This window comes from Acinonyx jubatus, chromosome A1 (genome assembly GCF_027475565.1).
Source record: "Acinonyx jubatus isolate Ajub_Pintada_27869175 chromosome A1, VMU_Ajub_asm_v1.0, whole genome shotgun sequence".
NCBI classification, from domain to species: Eukaryota; Metazoa; Chordata; class Mammalia; order Carnivora; family Felidae; genus Acinonyx; species Acinonyx jubatus.
Genome location: NC_069380.1, coordinates 6703942 through 6727307, shown reverse-complemented (window position 1 = coordinate 6727307; position 23366 = coordinate 6703942). Strand labels below are relative to the sequence as shown.

The 23366-nt window shown below is 44.0% G+C and overlaps 1 protein-coding gene across 3 annotated transcripts in view; it reads left to right on the top strand.

Annotated features, from left to right (window-relative positions):
- USP12 (ubiquitin specific peptidase 12) overlaps positions 1–22324 on the top strand; it is a 104313-nt gene extending 81989 nt beyond the window's left edge. For 2 of the 3 annotated variants that reach the window (XM_053210486.1, XM_053210553.1), the window contains 5 exons: positions 1961–2037; positions 2151–2234; positions 15105–15302; positions 17794–17872; positions 19110–22324. In XM_053210486.1, the coding sequence (XP_053066461.1) occupies positions 1961–2037; positions 2151–2234; positions 15105–15302; positions 17794–17872; positions 19110–19211 (540 nt within the window). In that variant the 3' untranslated portion in view covers positions 19212–22324. The remainder of the gene's footprint in view (positions 1–1960; positions 2038–2150; positions 2235–15104; positions 15303–17793; positions 17873–19109) is intronic. The other variant, XM_053210513.1, reaches the window with a different exon arrangement.
- The last annotated feature ends 1042 nt before the right edge of the window (positions 22325–23366 follow it).

The following is a 23366-nucleotide window of genomic DNA, read 5'->3' as shown; positions in this document are numbered from 1 at the left end:
AGGTATGAATTGAGAATATTTCCTCAGAATCCCAGTCATTATCTTGCAGATTCAGTAAATGGTCATCAGTACCCCATGGCCTTTATCAAACTCAGCTAGAGGGATGAAACTGAGAATTTCTGAAGAGTGAATATGTATCATTTCTTTAGTTTTGCATAAATATTTAAGTGCCAGCCGGGCCAGGTAGAAGATGGGTAGAGGTTGGCAGAAGGTGAGTAAGACATAGAGATCCTGATCTGCAGCTGCTCGTAGAGGAGTACAGACCGGTAACAGGCAGACAATTCCAGTCCGGTACGTTACGGTTCAGGTAAGCACAAGAGCCCGCGCGAGTCAGAACAAGGAGACCTGACCTCTCCACGTAGGAGTGGGCTTCCTGGAGGAGGCAGTGTTTGTGTGGCAGGTGTTGGTAACGCGGTTGTTGATACCCCAGTTGGTTAGGAGGCTGGGTCCCTGTAACAACTCTGTCTTCTGATGGTTTCTTCTTGGCCTCATTCCTTTTCTTCTGTTTAGTCTTTAAATGTGGGTGTCCTCCAGGCTTTCACTTTGGGCGGCTTCTCACTCTGCGTCGGGAGGGTCGCGGTCCGTTTTCGTTCCCGCCTGTGCCGATGACTCCCCACCCACGTCTCCAGCTTAGACTGCTTCTCTGAGTCTCCCACATCCTGGGTGTGACCTGACGTTAGAGCATGGGAGTCCGACAACAAGCAGACGTGTTTACAAACACTTTTGCAAGTTAAATAGTGCCCCACTCGGTGATTGCCTGGTACCAGCACGCTTGTGAACCCAAACATAGTAGCTCAGATATATCCAGATGATCCAGAGCCTCCTTCTATATCATAAAGATGGAAATGTAAAATGAAGACCGCGAGGCAGCGCCTGAGAACCCGCAGACCTCGTTTTGACAAACACCAGGCTCTTAAATCTTCACTCCTTTTTGGCCTGCACGTAAAGCCGCCTGGTAGCCTGTCTCTGCCACGCCATCCCGTGCCACCCTCCTCTCCTTCCTCCAAAACGGAGCTGATTCTTCTTCCTTAAGCACCTCACGTTCCCTTTCCTCTCTCTGTGCCATCTTCCTTATTCTTTCTTGTTCACTGAATCTTTCGTGACCCAGATCACTTACCTCGCGGTGTCACTGTACCTCGTGCGCACGGTAAAAACGTACTCCTGTTGGCATAAGGGCATAGTAGATGCGGCTCCAAATCCGTACAGCTACACGATGTATCACGAGTTACTGATGCCGAGCTCCTGAAACAGGTGCGCCGTTGAGGCCGGAGAGCACTTACCCCCCGGGGGTACGGCCGTGGTGGGTGCAAGGCTCCGCCAGAGCTGTGTTGCACGCTCACCCCGGGCAGAGAGTCGTCGAAGGAAAGAGCTAGGAAAAGCGACGTCTGCAGTTCCAGCCTAATCCTGTTCAAACCAACAAGCACTCATTTTTTTTATCAGATGATTTAGCCATAATTCAAACAGAACCTTACGTTAGGTTTTTTCAGGGAAGGATTAGAAAAGGTCATCAATGAAGATTGTAATTTGGCATTTTAGGCTATAATTATTTCCTTGAATGATAAAACAACACGGGCGTCAGGCCCTTGCCAAGCATCCTCATTCCATCTTGGCCTGTGTGTGCGCGCGTGTGTGTGCTTTAAGTATCCGTGTATATGGGCAGTTTGTTTCGTGCTTGACAATAATACCAAGATTCGGGAAAGTGATGGGATTTGACATCCTTGCCTCTGCCACTAAGGGAATCGGTCCCAGATGTACTTTGCTGTTTAACCTGTCCACATGATGAGCGTCGTTTACTCAGTGTCCCGTTGGATAATCCAGATCAAGGAGATTTCTTGTGAATTTGGGGGGAGAAAGAATTCTTCATATACCTACTACTAATAGAATAAATTTAATTCTATCATTTCAGAGCAGTGATTTACTGATACTTTAAAAAATCAAAGGTAATTCCCTGTTTTTCCAGATAAGCAGCAAAGATGAAGATTTTTTAGACCTTTCTGTTGACGTGGAACAAAACACATCGATCACTCACTGCTTAAGGTAATTGTCGATGTATTTATGTTGAAATTTAATGAATGTCTTTGGTTTAGAATATTTTCAAGCACACAGTTTTCCGGTATAGACAAAATAAATTTATTTTGAATTTTACACAGGGGTTTTAGCAACACAGAAACTCTGTGCAGTGAATACAAATATTACTGTGAAGAATGTCGCAGCAAACAGGAGGCACACAAACGGTAATTTAGAGTTTTTAAACTGTTTTAGTGATTTCTCTGGCAACGGATGTTATCGATGGGCTTTTCCAGCTGAAAGGGATGTGTGAAAATTTACACTGAGTAAAACTTTTGAATGTTATCGTTGAGTAATGAAGACGCATTAAGTTATTGCCAGATCAACAGGATTCCACTCTCCACCCTCACGCCACTTTCTACACTTGTTTAACAATCCTAAACCAGTACGGTTAAAATATTTGACTTCGAAGCTTTGCTGCCTGTGTAGCTTTTTCCTTGGTGGAGACAGGTAGGGGGAGCTGTACCCGAGTTTCCGCTCTTCCCACATAGGATGTCGTACCTTCTCTTCTCTGGGATTCGGTATCAGGAAATGGAGTCGTCGTCATCATTCTCGTTACCTTACTTCTTACTTTGAAACAATCTCAAAGTCAAAGAAAAGCTGTATGAACCGTACCAAGAATGCTATTTTACCCTAAATCGTCTGAAAATAAGGTCCTGGTGTGATGTCCCACGATCCTGGACACTTGAGTGGCCATTTCCTACCAACAAGGAGGTTTTCCCATGGCCGTATTCACCCACACGGGGAAAGTCACACTGACACGCCACTGTTCTCGTAGACCTGATTTTATTGGCGCAGATGTCCCGGTAATGTCCCTTATGGAAAAAAGGATCCAGTCCAGAAACATACATTACATTTAGTATTTGTGTCTCTTTAGTCTCTACCTTTGGAACAGTTCTTTAGTCTCTTGTTGACTTTAAAAATCTTGAGAGTTTTGAAGATTACCGATTCGTTATTTTATAGACCGCCCTCTTTGGGGTCATCTCGTGTTTGCTTAGGATTAGGTTCAGGTTTTGTATTCTGGGTGGGAGTCCCCCAGAAGTGATGCTCTCTTCTTCCCGTTGTATCCTCTTAAGTGACACATGGTGTGTGGGGGTCCCTAAGACCACTCCGGACACTCACTAGAAGGACTCACAGGACTCCGTGTCTGTAGTCATGCTCACAGCTGAGACTTATTACAGGGAAAGGTGACAAAGCACGTCAGCAAAGCAGAAAACCAGGTGAGCTTCCAGGAGTCCAGTCCCATGGAGTCACGTGGGCATACTTCACTCCTGTAGCATTGAATGTGACGTGGGAAAAGTGTTTTCTGCTAGGGAGGCTCATTATAGACTCAGTGTCCAGTGTTTTAAACCGAAGGCTAGGCGCCCTGTGCCCAGCATGTACCAAAATTCCAGACTCTCAGAAGGAAAACAGGTGTTGAGCATAAGCCACATTGTTTGTTCAAACAATTTAGGCGTGTTGAGACACGCTTATCATTTAGGGACACTCCTCAAATCCAAATTCTCATATATTAACCAAGGATCACCCTTATAAGCAGACCTTTCTAAAAGAAGTGTTTTTTTTAAGCGTTTATTTATTGTTGAGAGACAGGAGGGTGACAGAGTATGAGCAGGGGAGGGGCAGAGAGAGAGGGAGACACAGAATCCGAAGCAGGCTCCGGGCTCTGAGCTGTCAGCATAGAGCCCAATGCGGGGCTCGAACCCCCAAACCACGAGATCATGACTTGAGCCAGAGTGGGACACTTAACCAACTGAGCCACCCAGGGGCCCCACAAGCAGACCTTTGAAAAGACAGTCTGAGGCCCGCTAGCCTAACCCTTTTCTGCACATCCCATTACTGGTGCTGTTATCTTTGAGCACTTGATTAAGGGGATGTCTCCCAGAGTTCTTCACTCTTACGCTATGTTTTTGCTCATGTATAGTTCGTAAGTATTTTGTGTGGAGGTTATTTTTAGATTGTCAATACACCCATTCCTCATCAGACTTCTAATATTTTTCATTTTCTAAATCTCAGTTTGGATTCCAGGGGTTTTTTTTTTTTGTTTGTTTTTTTCAGTGGGTTATGATCCCTTGCCATTCTTACTTTTTTTATGTGCAAATGATCCCCGATTTGGCCAGCGGGAACCCCTTCAAGCTGGTGCCTGTGTCTTTATGACATGTCCCCTCATCCTTGAGTGTTTCTTTACTTTCTGGCACCACAAGATACTCCTGGCTCATTTTCTCATTTTGTACTTGCCTTACCCCCACTCCGGTCCAGCCATTTCTCCAGAGAGACCTGGTTCCTTTGAGGAGGAGAATGATGTTTAGAAAGCAAGACTTTGATAGAGGTGTGCTCCCTGCTATCAGGATGTTTCTGTTCTCGAGCCCCCTGGGTGAGCAGAGCTGGAGGGTGGGGGTATATACTCACATCTGTACCTGTGTATCTTGCCTGTTGATCTTTCCGTATTAAAAAACCATAAGTTCCCAATTAAGTTCCCAATTTCACATCTCTGCCTGTGTCTCTTGCCTGTTGATCTTTCCATATTGAAAAACCATGAATTCCCAATTAAATCCCCAATTTCAGCCAACACCATAGGGTCCATTCTAGTTTTCTCCTTTTTCATATTTGTGGTTTCCTTCTCCGAAAGTAAAAATGGGCTCCCGTTATCTTTCTGTATTTATTTAATTGTTCAGTGACCCTGTAGGTGACCGGTCTTCTCCCTCTACCCCCACCACGCACACATGTCATCCAGACATGCTCTTTGCTCTGCTTGGGTTTCCCCTCTCCCCTGACGGCACAGCCGTCTACCTAGTATGGCCCCACCTGACGGTTGAACTGAAATGTTCATGAAAAGAAGAACTTAGGTTTTTAAATGATTATCTTTTTGTTTTTATTTTGGACACAGATACATTTATTAGGAAGGGAGGGGTTTTAGGTAGTGGACACAGGTCATCAAAGCAGATGACTCATTGTTCTCTTCTGTTAGTGAAGATGATTGGGGTGGGTACTTCACATAAGTTTGGGAGAGGACGTATCAGATTAATCCTGAAAGTGTAGAAGGTGTCTAAGACTGTTGGTTAAGGAAGACAGAGTCAAGGACTAAATGTAACTAAGAGGGATCCGACTCGCGAACTTCTTTGGCCACATGGAGGAAGGCGTGTCTGTGAGCCTGGCCGGTCTTCGTACAGAATGACAAATAGCCGTATATGTGAGTAATTAAAGATGGTTTACAAACTCAAGCTGGTTGTTCTGTAGACATCCATGAGATTTTAATATATCATTTAGTATGAGGTTTTTTGTTAATATACATGGGGAATATATATATATATATATATATATATATATATATATATATATATATATATATGCACATATATATATATGCGCTCTGTAAAGAAATTAGAAAATATAGATAAGTATACATCAATTAAGAGTCATTATGAAAGCGCTGTTAACATTTTTGTGTATCCTGGATTTTTGAAGGGTGTCTGTATGCACACATGTAATTCTTGCAATGGAATCAAATTTTTATATGCAGTTTTGTAGCTTTTTTCACTTAATAAATGACAAGCATGTCACTAAAAGTATATTTTTACATCATTCTGAAGAGGTGCTCCATAGACTTTTTGTATGGGCGTACCATAATATATCATAATCTGTGAACTGTGTTCACGGCTAAATCTAATAGCTTAGATTGTTCCCATTTTTTTTTTTTTTTTTTTTTTTTTTTTTTTACTGTTACATTGCTTTGGTGAACATGCATATTTTGTATGTATATGCCCACCAACAGACACATTTTCACACAGTTTTTAGAGTATTTCTGTAGGATAAGTTGCACGTTAGTTTACAGAAAGACAGCAATACAGAAATTATCTATTTTCTACTAGGATCTAGCGTCAGCCCTTCTGATAACTTGCGTTGTAATATTGAGCAAGTCTGATTTAATCTTTTTGGGTCTCACTTGCATTAGTTGACATCTACCAGCTCTTAGTCTCAGACTAAGAGAGTAAGATTGTGTTGGATATACAGATCATAGTTCTTATTAAAGAAACAAAAACCGGTTTGACTTTAAAAGGTTTCAGTCTGGATGAAGTACAAAAACCACGGGATCATCTCAGTGGACACAGAAGAAGCATTTGAGAAAATTCAACACCCGTCCATGATAAAAACACTCAGCAAACTAGGGATAGAAGGAACATACCTCAACATAATAAAGGCCATCTCTAACAAGCCCACAGCTAACATCAGACCCAGTGGTTAAAAAAATAAGAGCTTTTTCTCTAGGATCAGGAACAAGACAAGGATGCCTAGCCTGGCCATCATTCAGCATAGTATTAGAAATCCTAGTCCGGGCACTTGGGCAAAAAAAAAGAAAAAGAAATAATAGGCATCCAAAAGGGAAAGGAAGAAGTCAGATTATCTCTGTTCACAGATAACGATCTTATTGACAGAAAACCCTAAAGATGAAACAACAACAAGAAAGAAAGCCTTGTTAGAACTAATCAATTTAGCAGACGTGCAGATACGAAATCAACATGCAAAAATCGATTGCATTTCTGGGCACTAACTGAACAATCCGAAAAGAAAATTAACAAAAGAATCCCATTTACAGTAGCATCAAAGGGAATAAAATACTTAGAAATGGACTTAACGATGGGGGCTAAAGACTTGTACCCTGAAAACTATAAAATGTTACTGAAAAATTAAGATATGTACAAATAAATGGAAAGATATCTTGCGTTTATGCATTGGAAGACTTAATACTGTTAAAATGGTCATACTACCTAGAAGAGTCTCCAGATTCAGTTTAACCTCTATCAAAATCTCCATAGCAGTTTTTGATGAAACAGGGGAAAAAAACACCCAAGATTCATAGGAGAAATCTTGAAGGACTCTTAAAGCCAAAACAACCTTTAAAGAAAAACAAAGCTGGAGGCCTCACACTTTCTGACTTCAAAACCTATTACAAAGCTACAGGAATTAAAACGGCATGGACTGGGATGAAGACAGACCTATAGATCAATGCAAAAGAGTAGAGAGCCCAGAAATAAACCCTCACTCGCATGGCCAGAAGATCTACAAGTGCGCCAAGGCCGCACGATACAAAAATAGGGAAAGTACACAGTCTCTTCACCCGATGTTTTGGGACCACTGGATATCCATGTGCAAAACCTTACCTTATACCATGTACAAAACTTAATTCAAAATGGATAAAAGACCTAAACATACGACCTGAAACTATAAAACTCCTAGAATAACGGAAAGTCTTCGTGACCTTGAATATGGCCACGATTTCTCAAATATGACACCAAAAAGCACAAGCAACAAAGGCAAAAGTAGACAGATGGGACTTTGTCAAACTTAAAAATGTACGCGTAACCTAGGGAGACGATAAATGGAGTGAAAAGGCATGAATGGGAGAAAATATTTGAAAGCCAATACGTGACAAGAGGTTAATAACCCAAAATATACCAAGAACTCGTACGGCTCGGCAACAAAAACCAGGCAAAGAACTTGAGTAAACATTTCTCCAAAGAAGATAAACAAATGGCCGCCAAGCATATGAGAAGGTACTCAACTAAAGCTAATCGTCGGGAAAAGGCACATCAGAACTACAGTGAGGTATCCTTTCACACCAGTTAGGGTGGCCTTTATTGGAAAGTGAGAAAATAAGTGTGGCGACGATGTGGAGAAACTGGAGCCTCGTACACTATTGGTGAGACTATAAACTGGCATAGCTGCTATGGAAAACAGTGTGGAGATTCCTCAAAATACTGAAAATAGAACTACCTTATGATCTCGCGTTCCTTCTTCTAGATCTATATCCAAAAGGATTGAAAACGGTGTCAGAAGAGATGTGTGTACTCCTGTGTTTATTGCTGCATCGTTCACAATAACCAACAGGAGGAAACAGCTTAGATGTCCATATGCAGATGAGCGGATAAAGAAAATGTGGGATGAACATAAGATGGGGTATCATTCAGCCTTAACAAGGAAGGAAATCTTGTCACATATAACATAGATGAACCTTGGGCATATCATGTTAAGTGAAGTAAGCCGGTCACAAAAAGGCAAATTCTGTAGGATTCGAGTGATCTGAGGAATCTAAAGTAGTGACATTCTGAGAGACAAAATAAAATGGTGCTTGTCAGGTCTGTGGGGAGGGAAGAAGAGGAGTTATTCAGCGGGTGTAGAGTTTCAGTTTGCAAAATGAAAACTTGGCAATTTTCTCCACAGTTCTGGAGATCTGTGGCACAACTGTGTGCTTATAGGGAACACTGCCATACTCTCTGTTTAAAAGGGGTGAAGATAGTAAAGTTCATATGTTTTTTACCACAATAGAAAAATGCATGTGATTTGGCTGTCATTCGGAATCTGTGTTTGTATTAACGTAAAGACAGTGTCTTCTTTGCAACCAGCCGATCTTGGAACAACGTCAAAGGACGATTTCTGGAAATGGTGCCCTAAAATAAGTATTCCGTGATCAAATGAATTTACTATATAGTAAAATTTCCTCTTCATTGTTTATTCATGCTTCATATTGTGGACTCTGAGGAGACCCACAGAATAGAAGAAATTTATCTTTTTATCTTTCATACAGAATTCGTCCTCACATTGACTCCTTTCACGTAGCACCCCTGTATAGCACAGTCCAGGAAAAATACGAGGTTGGTAAATGTGGATGAGACAGTCCCGAGCTGTCACCCAGTGGGAGGATAAAAGCATAGGGTAGAAGCAAGGTGATGAAGCCGGGGAACTGGACCGAGAGGATTTGATGGCTTCTGGCGTTGTTTTAGGTGCTGTTTGCGTGTCCTCCGGGCTGGGAGTGCCGCGTGCGATTTTAAGGAGCACTCGCCTGTCACTCACCTCTCCCTGAGAGCGGGATCTGATGACGAGTGACAGTGGGGAGCTGAGCCAGCCTGACCGGCTCTCCACTAGACACCCCTCCTCGCTCCCCTCCCTGTACTCTCTCTCCCTTTAGGCCACATTCAGCCGAGCCCGCCTCCAGGCCCACCGCTGTCCGCGGGCGGCGCGGCGTTGAGGATGACTGACGCAGTGCCCAGGTGACTCAGCATCTAGTTGTTGTGGCTGCTGCCTGTCTCTGTCCACCCTGATCTAGTGGTAACTGAGGTTCTTCCTGTTCCTGAGGCCACGTTCTTCCCTTCTGTTCGGTTTCCCTAGCTAGATGCGTATCGTTTTTCTGTGTGTGCAGGTTCTAGTCACGGTTAGTAGCACGTCGGGAGTAGTCAGCCCTTTCACACACACCCTGTCTCCGTCTGCTGAGACTGCCGTAACAAAACCCCATAGACTGGGTGGATTATAAATAGCAGAAATGTATCCATTCGTTCGCATTCTGGAAGCTGGCGGTCCAGAATCGAGGCACCAGCATGTCGTGTTCCGGTGAGGGCCCTCTTCGTGGTCCCCAGCAGGTGCCTTCCTGCCTGGTGGAAGGACTCCCGCAAGCTCTCTAGGGTCTTTCATGAAGACACTAATCCCATCTGTGAAGGCTCCACCCTCATGGTGTAAGCACCTCCCGGAGGCCCCACCTCCTAGAACCGTCACGTCGGGTATTAGGTTTTGAACATGAGTTTTGGGGGGGACACAAGCATTCAGACCGTGGCACCCCCTCCCCCATTTGGAATCCTGAATCTGACCCGTGTGTCTGGTTGCCTAGGTCCTTCTGTCTTTTGACAGCTTGATGCTGTCCGGATGCGCGCCTGGAAGCATCTCCAGATAGCGATCAGCACTCTTCCCCCCACCCCCGGTCGGGGCACTCTGGATCTGCCCTGTCCCCCGACCTGCCTTCGTTGATGACACCACTGGAGTCAGGCTCTGTCGGGTCCAGCTCTCCTCTCGGTGCTTCCCACTCAGTCTGGTGTCTTCCTCACGTGCAGCCATAACTTCCGTTTCCCTGTCACACTCAGCCTGACCTTCCCCAGTTAGGCCTCGTTGACATGACAGCCCACGAGAAGGTGAATTTTCTGTCTGTACGATGACAAAACTCTTCTGCGTGGTCAAGACTCCTCTGCCAACAGAATTCCATTAAGTTCTTATGTGCTTGTGCTGATGGGATGTTAAAGTTGTCTGGGGTAGAGTTTGCATATTAGTGCCCTCTGGCCCGCAGTATGTGTGGACCTCTTTGCTTGGCTCCCACCGTTTACACAAATGGGAAATTTTCCTTTAAAAAATGGTTTCTGGCCATTCTTGGGGAATCTCCAGACAGCAGACAGCTCTAGAATATGGAACTCGCTTTCGTGGTGCCCCTCCCCCCCTTGCCTGCAGCAGAGTGGCCGGTATTCTGGTCAGGGAGTGGCCTCAGGGCCCATTCTCCGCCACCCCCACTCCTTTGGGGCGCTTTCACGCTGGCTCTTCTTCAGAGGACTCCTCTGGGGCTGGGGCCACCGCGGAAGGAAGCTTCTGGGAATTTCTTTAACCTGTGACCTGTGACCGGCAGGTGGAGAAGAGAGTGTGAAAGCCCAGTCACCTCGCCACGGTCCAGAGAAATCTGCAGCGAGATTCAGAGTCCAGGCAGGGTTTCCCCGAGGGACCAAGCTGGAGCTGCTCTCTCTGGGCTTTTTCCTGAGACTGAACCCTCAGCCGGCTTCCTCCTCTTCCCTCTCGGCTTTCCTCACTCGGCCCCCAGAGCAGCGCTCTAAATCTCGGGCACACGACTTCTTTCGTCAGGGTCTGCTCGCTGGGTCATGGGGCCCCAGGTTGAGAGGATGTGCCCGCCACCCCTTCTGACGGTGGCTGCTGTAGGCATTGACTTTGTAACCTGGTGTATGACGAGGGCGGTACATTTTTGCTAAGAAAATAGTATCTGCAGTCCGCTCATTCCTGGTCCAGAATACTCTGATTAGGTTGGAAGGGGACGTGCTTGTTTTTCAAAATCACATCGTTGGTAAGCATCGTTTTTCTGCGGAGATCTAAAATTTCCGGAAAACTGAAGTTGGGCTGAGGACCCTTTTCTTCCGGAGGAGAAATGGGCTCTATTAATATTTTAAAATGCTCCTTACAAATTTATGATTACTTTGTTAATTCAGGGACATAAAGGAATCTTTCCATTTTTGCAGTTACTGGTCTTTATTTACAAAGAACCTGAGGAAAAAACATCAGCGTTTCATTTAGGAGAACTATAATATCATCGCCAAGGGAGGTTTATATGTTGCCGGATTCAATCTGCTAATGTTGTGTTGATTTTCACATCTTTGAGATACCGTGAGGGATATTATTGGTCTGGGATTTTCTTGTAATACCGTTGTCAGGTTTTGGTACCGGCTTTCAGCTGGCCTCAGAAATGAGTTGGTGATCATTCCCTCTTTTATGAAGAAGTTTCTGTAAGACAGGTACAGGCACACCTCATTTTATTGTGCCCTGCTTTGTTGTACTTTGCTGTGTGTTTTTTTTTTTTTTTTTTAACATTTTTTAACATTGAAGGTTTATGGCATCCTTGCATCGAGCAAGTCTTTTGAGGCCCTTTTTCCAACAGCATTTGCTCACTTTGTGTCTCTGTGTCATATTTTGGCAATTCCCACCAAATTTCATGCTTTCTCGTTATTATCACATTTCGTATAATGACCCGTGCTCTCCGATGTCACTGGTGTAATGTTTGGGGGTAGCACAAACCACTCCCTTACAAGATGGTGAGCTTACTTGAGAGTTGTATGTCCTCTGAGTGCACTACCGTCCGTTCCCCCCCCTGCCCCCCACCCCGGCCCCCTTTCCCTCTCCTCTGGCTGCTCTAGTCTCTGAGACACAACAATATTGAAACTAGGCCCGTTAGTAACCCTGCAGTGACCCCTACGTGCGCCAGTGAAAGCAGAAGTCCCACATCTCTCACTTTGAATCAAAAGCTAGAAATGGTGAAGCTTAGTGAGGAAGGGCACGTTGACGGCTGAGACAGACTGAAAGCTGGGTCCTTTGTGCCAAACTGCAGCCATGTTGCAAGTGCCGAGGAAACGTTCGTGAAGGACATGAAGAGTGCTTTTCCAGCGAACGCACAAGTGACAAGAAAGCGAAGCAGTCTTATTTCCGACACGGAGAAAGTGTGAGTGGTCTAGACAGAAGAGCAGACCGGCCACAACATTCCCTTGAGCCAAAGTCTGACCCAGAGCAAGCCCTCAAAACTCTCTTCAACTTTCTGAAGGCGGAGAGAGGCGAGGAAGCTGCAAGAGAAAAATTGGAAGCTGCAGGGGTGGGGGTTGAGGAAAGAAGCCGACTCTGTGACGTGAAAGTAAAGGCAAAGCAGCCAGTGCTAACGTAGAAGCTACAGCAAGTTCTCCAGAAGGTCTGGCTAAGATCGTTCACGAAGGTGGTTGGTGTAGACAGAGCAGCTGTCTGTGGAAGACGATGCGTGCCATCAAGGACTTGCACACCTAGAGGGAAGTCCGTGCCTGCCTTCGGAGCTTCAAAGGACAGGGCTCTCTTGTTAGGGGCTAACGCAGCTGGTGACCTGAAACTGATGCTCACTGGCCATTCTGAAAATGCTGGGGCCCTCCAGAAGTACGCTAAATCCGCTCTGCTCTATAAATGGAACAACAAGGCCTGGATGACAGCACATCTGTTTACAACATGGTTTACTGAATATTTGAGGCCCACCGTTGAGATCTTCTGCCCAGGGAAAAAGCAGAAAAAAAGATTCCTTTCAAATTTTGCTCTTCATCCATCCATTGATCATGCTGCCTGGTCACCCAAGAGCTCTGATGGAGATTGTGCCCTGAGATGAATGTTTTCGTGCCTTTTGACACGGCGTCCATTCCACACAGCCCGTGGATCAAGGAGTCATTCTGACTCTTATTTTTTAAGAAATACATTTCATAAAGTTGCAGGTGCCACAGACAGTGAGTGATTCCTCTGATGGATCTGGGCAAAGTAAATTAAATCCCTCCTGAAATGGAAAGCCATTAAGAACAACGGGAAGAGGTCAAAATATCCTTTATAAGAGTTTGGCAGAAGTTGATTCCCACCCTCGGGGATGACTTTGGAGGTTGGGGACGGCCGTGGAGGCAGTCACGGCGGATGTGGTGGAAACAGCGAGAGAACCAGGACTAGAAGCGGGCCCTGAAGGTGGACGGCGTTGCTGGGATCTCGCGATAGGACGCGATGGGGTGAGGACTGCTTCTCACGGCTGAGCAGAGAACGTGATTTCTTGAGATGGAATCTGCTCCTGCTGACGATGCTGTGAAGCCGGTTGAAGTGTCAACGAAGGATTTGGAATACTACACAAACTTGGTAGTTAAAGCAGGGCAGGGTTTGAAAAGACTGGTTCTGATTTTGAGGAAAGTTCTGTGGGTGAAATGCTCTCAGGCAGCATCTCGTGCTATAGAGAAATCGTTCACGAAAGGAAGAGTCCGTCAGTGTGGCAGACTTGATGATCTTCTTCTAAGAAATGCCGCAGCCACCCCAACGACCTTCATCATCACTACCCCCATCAGTCAGCAGTGAGCCAGGACCCTTCCCCAGCAAAGAGGTTATGACTCGCTGAAGGCTTAGGTGACGGGTTGTGGTTTTTCACAATGAAGTGTTTTTTAATTAAGGTATCTGCATTGTTTTTTTCTGGACGTAATATCGCACATTTAATGGACACGGTATAACGTCAACCTAACTCTTACGTGCACCGGGAGACCAAAAATTTCATTCCATTGGCTTTATTGCAATGCTGACTTTACTGTGGTGGTCTGGAACTGAACCCATAATACCTCTGTCGCATGCCTGTCTCTAGGATTTTCCCAGTTTTTCACGATCTGAAATAACTCTAGAAGTGAATGTTTTTCAGACGTCTTGTATCTGAGAGGGTATATCTAAGTTCTAGAAGTTGGGATTACTGAGGCAAAGGCCATAAAGACTCTTACACTGTTAGCTTTCTTTCCGGGAATGAGTAGCTGTTTGTTTTTTCTTGCTAATGTTTTTCAAAGGCCAGGGTAGAATAGTAAATGTTTCCGGAATAACAAGCTGCCCACCGCATTTAAGATCTGTAGGATGCAGGTTTAGCGAGATGCTACAGAATGATTTTTGTTTTCCCTTCATTAGGGGCAGTGGCTTAGTAAATTTCGTTTTTTAATTATTGAAGTGTTTTGCTTCATTGAACACATACGGAATTCAGTGCTGCAACACTTGTCAGGTATCTGTCACGTGCCAGGCATGTTGCTCGATAGAGAAAGAAAAGGAAAACAAAATAAAAATGGTTTCTCCCTGGCAAGATTTCAGACCCTAGAAGAAGAGAAAGACCCATAATCATCATAAACATTTGATGGGTCATAAACCGTACATGCATAGAGTGAATCTAGAAGGTGCCGATGGGGGATTGAAGAGAGGGGTTACTTGGGTGGGGACAGCGTTTGAGCTGAGCCTTCAGAAGAATAGGCTGTCATTAGGAGGAGCCAGGAGTGCGGAGTCCTGTCGGGGCGAAATGACATTTAAGGGCGTAATAAAGATTATTTAGAGTGTGGAGGATAGCCAGTGTTTTACAGTAAAATACTCAACCCTAAATTTGCAGGTCATTTTACTCTCTTTTCGAGGATACACGTGGTCCTTATTCCTAATCGGGAGTTACTTCTTATCTCTGGCAAACACCTTTCGCAGAATGGTCTTTCATGCTTTTCTCGTTGTGTCAGTCTGTTACTGAATTATATAGACTGATGGGGCAGATGGATTTCAGTCTCCCCTCACATCCAAAGGAGTTAGCAGCTCTAAGGAACTGGTTCTCCTCCACCAATCATAGGCATCATGTGCAGTTTGCCTTATCATTAGGGACCTGGATTTCAGAATAAGGATTTCTTAACAGCGGACTGATGTCGTTCATCTATTTTGAAGCCGTATTGAGTATGAATTAGATTTATGTGGTTTGTCGATGACGGGTGGGGTGGGATAGTCTTCAGATGTTCAGAATGTTGCTTTGCCAATATAGAAGTAATTGGTAGAAAGATGCAAAACTGGGCAGTGCTGGGTTATTAAAACTACTAATGGTTTGTTAATGGAATCCTAAAGTTTGATAGTTCTTTTAAGGACATGGTGTGAATGTCTTTCATGAAATTCTGTCTCCGTGTTTATTTGAATAGGATGAAAGTTAAAAAACTGCCCATGATTCTAGCTCTGCACCTGAAGAGGTTTAAGTACATGGATCAACTTCATCGATACACAAAACTGTCTTACCGGGTAGTTTTTCCTTTAGAACTTCGTCTGTTTAACACCTCTGGCGACGCAACCAATCCTGACAGAATGTACGACCTCGTCGCCGTGGTGGTTCACTGTGGAAGGTAACTGCATCCGAGGGACGAGCTGGCAAGGTTCTTGGTCTGTGGGGCGGGCGTTCAGGACGGTCCTGGCGTAGATCTTTCCGAGGCTCTTGATGCTCCCAGGTTGTCGTGTCAGGATAGGTTGATTGCAAGATGGATGTTTCAGATACAGTGCGTTTATCATTTCCTCCTTAAACTTTGGTATACTGAAATATTACTGCATTGAAACATTACTACATTTGGTTCCACGCCTCTGTGTTCACGTAGCTACTAGATGTGTATCGCTAGCCGTAACTTACTGCTTTGTGTTGTGTTGTTTATCAGTTTGTATATGTTTCCCTTATGAGAACAGGCACTTCTTAAAACAGGAAATGATTTGTCCGTTAACAAAAGAGTAACAACATTTAGGACGCCTGGGTGGCTCAGTGGGTTGAGCGTCTGACTCTTGATTTCAGCTCGTGTCATCATCTCACGGTTTGTGGGTTCAAGCCCCACATCAGGCTCTGTGCTGACAGCGCAGAGCCTGCTTAGGATCCTCTGTCTCCCTCTCTCCGCCCCTCCCCTGCTCGTTCTCTCTCTCTCTCTCAGAATAAATACAGATTAACAGCATTTAAAAGTCTTTCTTATTTTTTATCAGATTTATCTGTAGTAAGATTTCACACGAGAGCGTAGATGGTTTACTTTGCCTGCATCCTTTAACCGTCGAGGACGCTCGTCCTTGGCAAGCCCGTGCCGGTCCAGCTATGCGTTCTCTCTCCTCAGTGGCGCATAGATTTCTAACAGGTGCAGGTGCTTGCGGAATTCTTAAGTGTGACCCTTTCGGCCCGTCTCAGGCCCCCCCCCCCCCCAACCAACCTTCCTGGAGTCCTCAGCCCTGTCCCTCCCACCTCCTCTCTCGCCAGACGGCGTCTGTCCCTTCCACTGCGCCTGTAGCTCTGCTTTTATGTTCTGTTTTGCCCCGAAATGTGTTTGTGGAGGGTTATCTGCTGCACTGACCGTGTCCTCGGGCAGGAAGCGTTGGTGTCTTTCTGATCCCCACAGAAAGCGACACACGTGCACACGTTAGGCACTCACGCCCACTGCAGTGAGCGTGTTTTATGTTCAGGATGCAAATCCCTAATCAACGGCCTTCCTGGGCGCCTAGTAAGTTTAGGAGCCTCAGCCCTTCCTCCTCTTGTTAGTTTCTGTAACCGACTTCTGTCTGTTCTTCAAACCACCTGTTTGCCGAAGGAAAACGCCGAGATGCCCGATGCCTAACTTTTGTGTCCCCCACCTGCCTCCTCCCTCTCAGGCTCTGTTCCTCAGCCTTTCTGTGATTCTCTCTGCCTTTCTACCACCTTAAAAAAGTACAAAACAAAACAAAAAATAAAATAAAATTCTTGGCCTCTTATATAAACACGTGATTCTTTAGATGAACCCCCGAGAAATGGGCAAAATCTGTTTATTTTGGTTCTTATTTCAGAATTTTAGAATTAAAAGCCTTCTTAAAAAAATAGTTCTGAGGGGTTTTCGTCTGTGGGGAAAGAGCGGTCCTCTTGTTTGTGTCGCTTTGTCACCTCACCTCGGGTACTTGTCTCCCCCAACCGGGTCAGAGGAGCCGACACCAGGAGGCACAGAGGCTGCTTATTCCTTTATCTCATGTTGCTACTCTTAAGATAATGTTCACATTAACAATCCTTTGTGTGGAAAACTATCTCAAATTCTATACTATAACAATTACAATGGAATTATAATTTAATGAATTATGTAGAAGCTTTTTATAATGAATCATACTTAAACGGGGAGAAGTTGAAATCTTCACCACGTCTTTTATAAAGCAAAGGATTTATTGTTGTTGAAGAAACAGTCCCACATGCATTTTTATGAGTTTCTAGATTTCTTTATTCCAGATTTGTTTAAAATGAGACGGAGAGACCATTCCAATAGTGGTGCTAAGATCTAGGTACTTAAAAATAGCACTAATAATACTAACAAAATGTCATTTGTTTTTAAAGAAGTTTATGAAGGTCAAGCTTGATTGATTTCATAACTGTAGATTTGATATCTTTGCTTGTTTAACTATCACACGATACCTTTCCTCAAGAGGAAAACTTTTCCGAAGAGAGTAAGACTTAGAAAAAAAATTTTTACTTGTGTTGTTCTGTAGTTTAACTCAGACAGTGACACCCCCACCCCCCTCAAAATGCTAGAAAAAAATGTATTTACATTTTTCATAGAAGCAAATTTGAAAATTATTTTTAAAATAATAAGTTAAAAAAGACAAATAATTTTAATAGTGTAACTTCATATAAATAGAATGCCGATTATATCTTTCAAAGTAGAGTGCTAATTATTTGATTTTAAAATAGAATGCCAGTTCACATCAATGTGGCTTGATACTTTGGGGAAGGATAGGTAAGGACTATTTTTATCGGTTTCAGTTATGCTGCTTTATAGAACGTGAAATTCGGGCATAGAAGAATGATGTTAATAAACATTGTATGAAATTAACTTTTCTTTCTCTTTGTTTTAGTGGTCCCAATCGAGGACATTATATCGCAATAGTTAAGAGTCATGATTTTTGGTTGTTGTTTGATGACGACATTGTAGAAGTAAGTAGTTCTGAATTTCTTATTTTTCTTCAAAGTTGGGTGTGTATTTCACTCTTCTCTTTTTTCTCCCAGCCTCTCATTCATATGACAGGTGACGAATATTAGGCAACTGTTGAGGTCTTCAGATTATCTGATTCCTACTTCTTACTCCCCAACAGGCAATCCCAATGCTTGAATGGTCAGGTAACCTTTAAAATGCTTAGGATAAAACAAAAGCTTTCGACAACAGAGCTAGCTTAAAAAAAAAAAAAAAAAAAAAAAAAGCTTTCATTGTTTGAAAAAAAAATTGAGGTTAAAAAAATTATTGAGTTATAATATACATAAAGTGCACAAATCTTAAGCAACAACTTGAATTTTTATGTGAACGTGCACGCACCCGTATTTGCATGTGCGCGCGCGCACACACACACACACACACACACACACACACACACTGTAACCGCTATCAAGATCAAGTGCACTTTCAGCACCCCAGTGAGCCTCCTTTATCCTCTTTCTGGTCCGTCCTCACAGCTTTCCTCCCTTCTCCCCACCATCCCCTTCACCGGCTCCTGGCTCTTTTGACGCTTATCATTCTCATTATTGTTTTGCCTCTGTTTGCATATAAATGGACTCGTTCAATATGCCTTCTTTTGTGTCTGCCCTTTTCCGCTCATCATTGTATCTAGCAGTTTATTCGTGTTGCCAATAGTAGGGTTTTCTTTTTTATTGTAATTGCCCGTTGTCAGAACAGAACAAGTTAGAGGCTTGCCTTTTTGCCCATTACTGAAATAAAACTGCCTCCATGACCCCCGTGTAAGTCTTTTGCTAGACACGCGCACTCACTTTTCTTGGGTGTGTTAGGTTGGACCATCTGAAATTGCCATTTTCGTAGGTCACGAATGGTTGGGAATTCGTGGTTTCTTACAGTCCAGGTAGAAATTCTGTTCCCTAGGCATAGGATTGCTGGATCAAAGGGTAGTTTGTGTGTTCAGCTTTAGAAGACAACGTGACACATTTCCCCAAAGTCTCCGAATCGTTTTACATTCCTACGAGCTGTGTCTGAGAGTCCTGTTTGCTTCATGTTCTGACCAGTACTTGGCATTATCAGCCCTGTTAACTTAAGCTGTTCTTACTGTGCAGAGCTGTTTTATAGCCCCAATGAAAGACACGATTCTAGGCAATGTGGGAGGTTTTATTGGATTGAAGCAGTTCCAAGAGCTCACTTCCGTACTAATGTTTACATTTTGCCCCGCAGAAAATTGATGCACAAGCTATTGAAGAATTCTACGGGTTGACATCAGATATCTCAAAGAACTCTGAGTCTGGTTACATCCTTTTCTATCAGTCTCGGGACTGAGGGGGACCGTGATGAAGAGATACTTTCTGCCTCATTTCTTCTCTGGTTATTTTGCAAAGGATCCAGCACTGATTTTTCAAGAAAAGAGAAATGCGGGAAGCTCAGGGGGCAGTGGCACACTTTGCACACAATAAAGCAAAGACTGTGGATTCACACGCTCTTCCCATCATGGTAGCCGCTTTATTTGCTCAGGTATCGTGCCGCCCGTGCAGTTCCACACAACAAGGAAGTGAGGTCAGAGATAGCAGCTCCTCTCGTGAAACCGCCTTCCAGTAATTGCCATGCGTTTTCTCTCTGTTCGTTGCACCAGTAATGGTTTGAACTCCTTGGGGGTGCAGGAGAAAGAGTGGGAATCTGTGCTAGGTTGTAGCGATCATTTCGGGAGGTGACCCTGAACGCACCGGCACCGCGTAAATTTGCCCGTGTCGAATACACACACATAGAAGGAACACCCGGTGGTCTTTTCAGGCGTAAACCAGAGCTACATTTGGGCCCAACACTTGCCTTTCTGATGTAAAAACGAACAGATGACTAGAATCCGGTGTCAGGAAGACAAATATGTTTTGCTTCTCTGAAGAAGCTTATAATAATATACAGTATATGTATATGTAGGGAACAACTGGTCAAAAGTGGCTTTTTGTTTCCCCAAGGGGAAAGACTGGCTTTGTAATTATAAGTTTTTTTCTTATTTATTTTACTTAAAACTGGTAGAGTCTAAGTATTGTATGAAGTGCCCACGATTCTGTCAGTAAATTTGAGCTTATTTTTGTTCGTTTTTGTCAATTGAACTCGTCCTTTTGTTTGTTTCTATTTTTAAGGTGAATTTTAAACCATTTTAAATCGTAAGATACCTTAAGAAAAATTACACTGAGAGGAGGTAGATACTCTTTTTCAGGAGGAACTGATATCTCTGACTAAATATTTGTCCTTTGGTCATGGTTTATAAGTCACTGATTTTACTCAGCTTTAATTTTGTAAAGTAAAAAAACTTATCAAAAACTCCCTGTCACGGTTGGAACGATCGATGAAATTCTGGTGCAGTGGTGGCTCACCAGTCTTCAGAATCCTTAAGTACCCTGACGTTTCAAGTTGCAGCCGTGTTCGGAAAAGTCATGTCTTGGCAGTTGGCATTCTTTTCGAATGTCATTCTTTACCCTGGGAAGAAGGAACCTGTCGTAACCCCAGCAGCCTGGGTGCCTAGCTGCAAACCGTGCGAGGATGAAATTTTAAGGAAGCAGACCAGAAACACGCGAAGCAAGTCCCTTTCTCCCCATCCTTCCCCCCCCCCCCCCATCTTTGCAGATCTACTGGAAGAGTGTTCAGAAACTAAGCTTTGCATTTGTCAAGACTTCATTCTGTCGGGGGTTTTAAGAAGTAATGTATGTAATGTAAAGTGTATGTGAACCATTGTGGTTGACGCTTCCCCATGCCTCAGTGAGTTGACGGTGGCCGAATGTAACGTGCAGAAAATAATTGTATAGTCAGAATAATAGCAATCAGGCCTTGGATGTTCTTCAAGTCTTTTCAGGCAGTGGTTTTTTTTTTTTAATTGCTGTACTTTTCTAAACTTATTTTACTAATACTGTTGAATATGAAAAAAAACCACGAAAAAACATTTTTGTCTGCTGCTATTTATTAACATTTTATTATCTGTATCTTTCAGCTCAGGAAATGATGTCGCCTATTCGTTCCGTGAACTGATCTTTAACAGGGTCGCTTGGCTAATGGGGCTGTTTAAACAGATACGCTGGGAGAAAAATTACGATGTATTTTGACACCTTGCTTTTTCAGATACAGTCGCTAAAGCCTTATGGCCGGCCGGAACGGGCTTCTACCGATCGCGATTGCGTAGCCCGCCTGGTTACAACGTTGCACAGAGACTCACGACTGAGAATGCGGGGAAGGGGAAGGGGAAGGTCACAGGACTGGGGAGGTGGATACATTTTTTTTATTTTGAGGGCTTAAACCAAATTGTCTCGGAATTTACGGCTGTGTTTCCGTAGCTTTCAGCGCAGAGAAGGAAGTAGAGTGAGGCCGAGTCCCGTTGTTTACTTGAGTTAGGCCACAGCACGTATTAGAAAGATAGATGAGGTCATTTGCACAGAGGTACAGCACTGGGACGCTACGCTGTGTTTGTGTCTCCGTTTTGCGTTGTAAAAACCACAGTAAAAGGCAAGGCGAAATTTCCTATCGAAGCAAGTTCTAGCATTTTCGTTGGTAGTCGCACACTGTTCACGTCTACACCGTGTTTAATAGTACGATTTGTCAGGGGAGGGACTGTGGGGTGATGGGTCTCAATTTCCTTTTTACTCTCAGTACAGCCGCGTCTGGGTAACATGTTTGGAAGCTCACCCGAAACGCAGCAGACTTTAAAAGCACAGGGTTGGGGTTGGGGTGGGGGGCAAATGCAGGTATAGCGAGAGAAGGGACCCAGAGAGAAAGCATTGTGAGGTTGTTGGTCGACTGTGACTGAAACGAGGGGTGGGTTTACATTGTAAATGGCGGCCGGTTGCTAACTATGTACATGTTTGTTGGGATGGCTGTCCCGTATTTTGTACATTGGAATAAAAACTTCCACAGGTCATCGTAACCGAAAGTAAATATGCTAACCTCAGTCTCACTGCTAAGTCGTACGGCTCCTGTCTCAGAAACTTCACCTGCAGACGATTGCTCAAGACGGGGGCCGTGAGACTTCAGGAAAAGGGAAAAAAGGAAATGTGTAATATATGGATCTCGTTGCCTCTACCGATCAGTATCGGGCTTTTCTTTTCCGTGGTGGCAGTAGAAAGACCTCACTTTCGTAACATACTACTCTTGATACTTTCTTTAAGGATACTTTTCATTAAAGATTCTCTCATGAGGTATTGAACCGGGAGCCGGGAGGCTAAGGCGCTCAGGTCCTGGCTCCTCAGTGAATTTAACTGTGTGACCTTGGGCAAGTCACCTAACCTCTCTGTGCTTCAGTCTCCCTGTCCTGTGAAATGGGAGTAATACCTACCTCACAGGGTTGTTGTGGGGATTAATTAGATATAATGTCTGTAAAGCATCTAAGGTTCTTGAAGAAGGCGCTATATGAATACAAAATAATATCTATTAAAGTTGGTTTATTTGTGCTTGCGGGTTTTTAAGTGTGTTTTTTTCCCTAAAACGTCTTTGAGAATTGGAAGGGCAGACCCTTGAACAAACATGGGTTTGAATTGCGTGGGTCCTACTTGTTAAGCGGATTTTGTTCCTTAGACACGGTATCGTAGTACGGTGAACACATTTTCCCTTAGGAGTTTCTGAACACTTTATTTAGCTTTATTGTAAGAACGCAGGTATGTAACACGTATCCAAAATGTGTGTTAACCGCCTGTTGTATGTCATCGGTAAGGCTTCAGGCCAACGGTAGGCTATTAGGGGGCGCCCGGGTGGCTCGGTCAGTTAAGCGCCTGACTCTCGATTTCGGCTCCGGTCACGATCTCACGGTTTGGGAGTACGAGCCCCTCATCAGGCTGTTCACTGACTGTGTGGAGCCTGCTTGGGATTCTCTCTCTCTCTCTCTCTCTCTCTCTCTCTCTCTCTCTCTCTCTGCACCTCCCCACTTGCGTGGTCTCTCTCGCTCTCTCAAGATTTAAAAAAAAAAAAAAAAGTAGGCTATTAATAGTTAAGTTTGGGGGGAGTTGAAAGTTCAACCTGGATTTTTTTGGCTGCACAAACACGGGGCCCCTGACCCCTGTGGTGGTCCAGCTTCAGCTGTATACACTTGGGGAACTGCCTTTACTGCTCTTGCTGCAAACTCGCTGCTTTGGTTATCCAAAGAGATTTTCCGAGAACAGCGTTCCGTGTGTGTAAACCGGCACCTGTAATCCCGTGCCTGCATTGGTCTTTACGTAGTAGCCTTGCCTTTCCAAAAATTCCGAGTTTAAAAATGCAAATTTAGAACCCTAGAATCTTACTGTTTTCAGCGCTCCCTTAGCCCTTGCGGTGTAGTCCTCGCTCCTGTAAAATCGGTCACTTGAGACTATTCACCTGTGCTTGAGTACTTGAAATCCCGTTCCATTGTTCAGTAACTTAAATTTCCATACCTTGCCTTTATTTATATTTAATCTGCTATATTTAATCCACCGCTCTTCATTCTTGGGAGACCTGTCCTGGTAACGCTGATTTATTCAT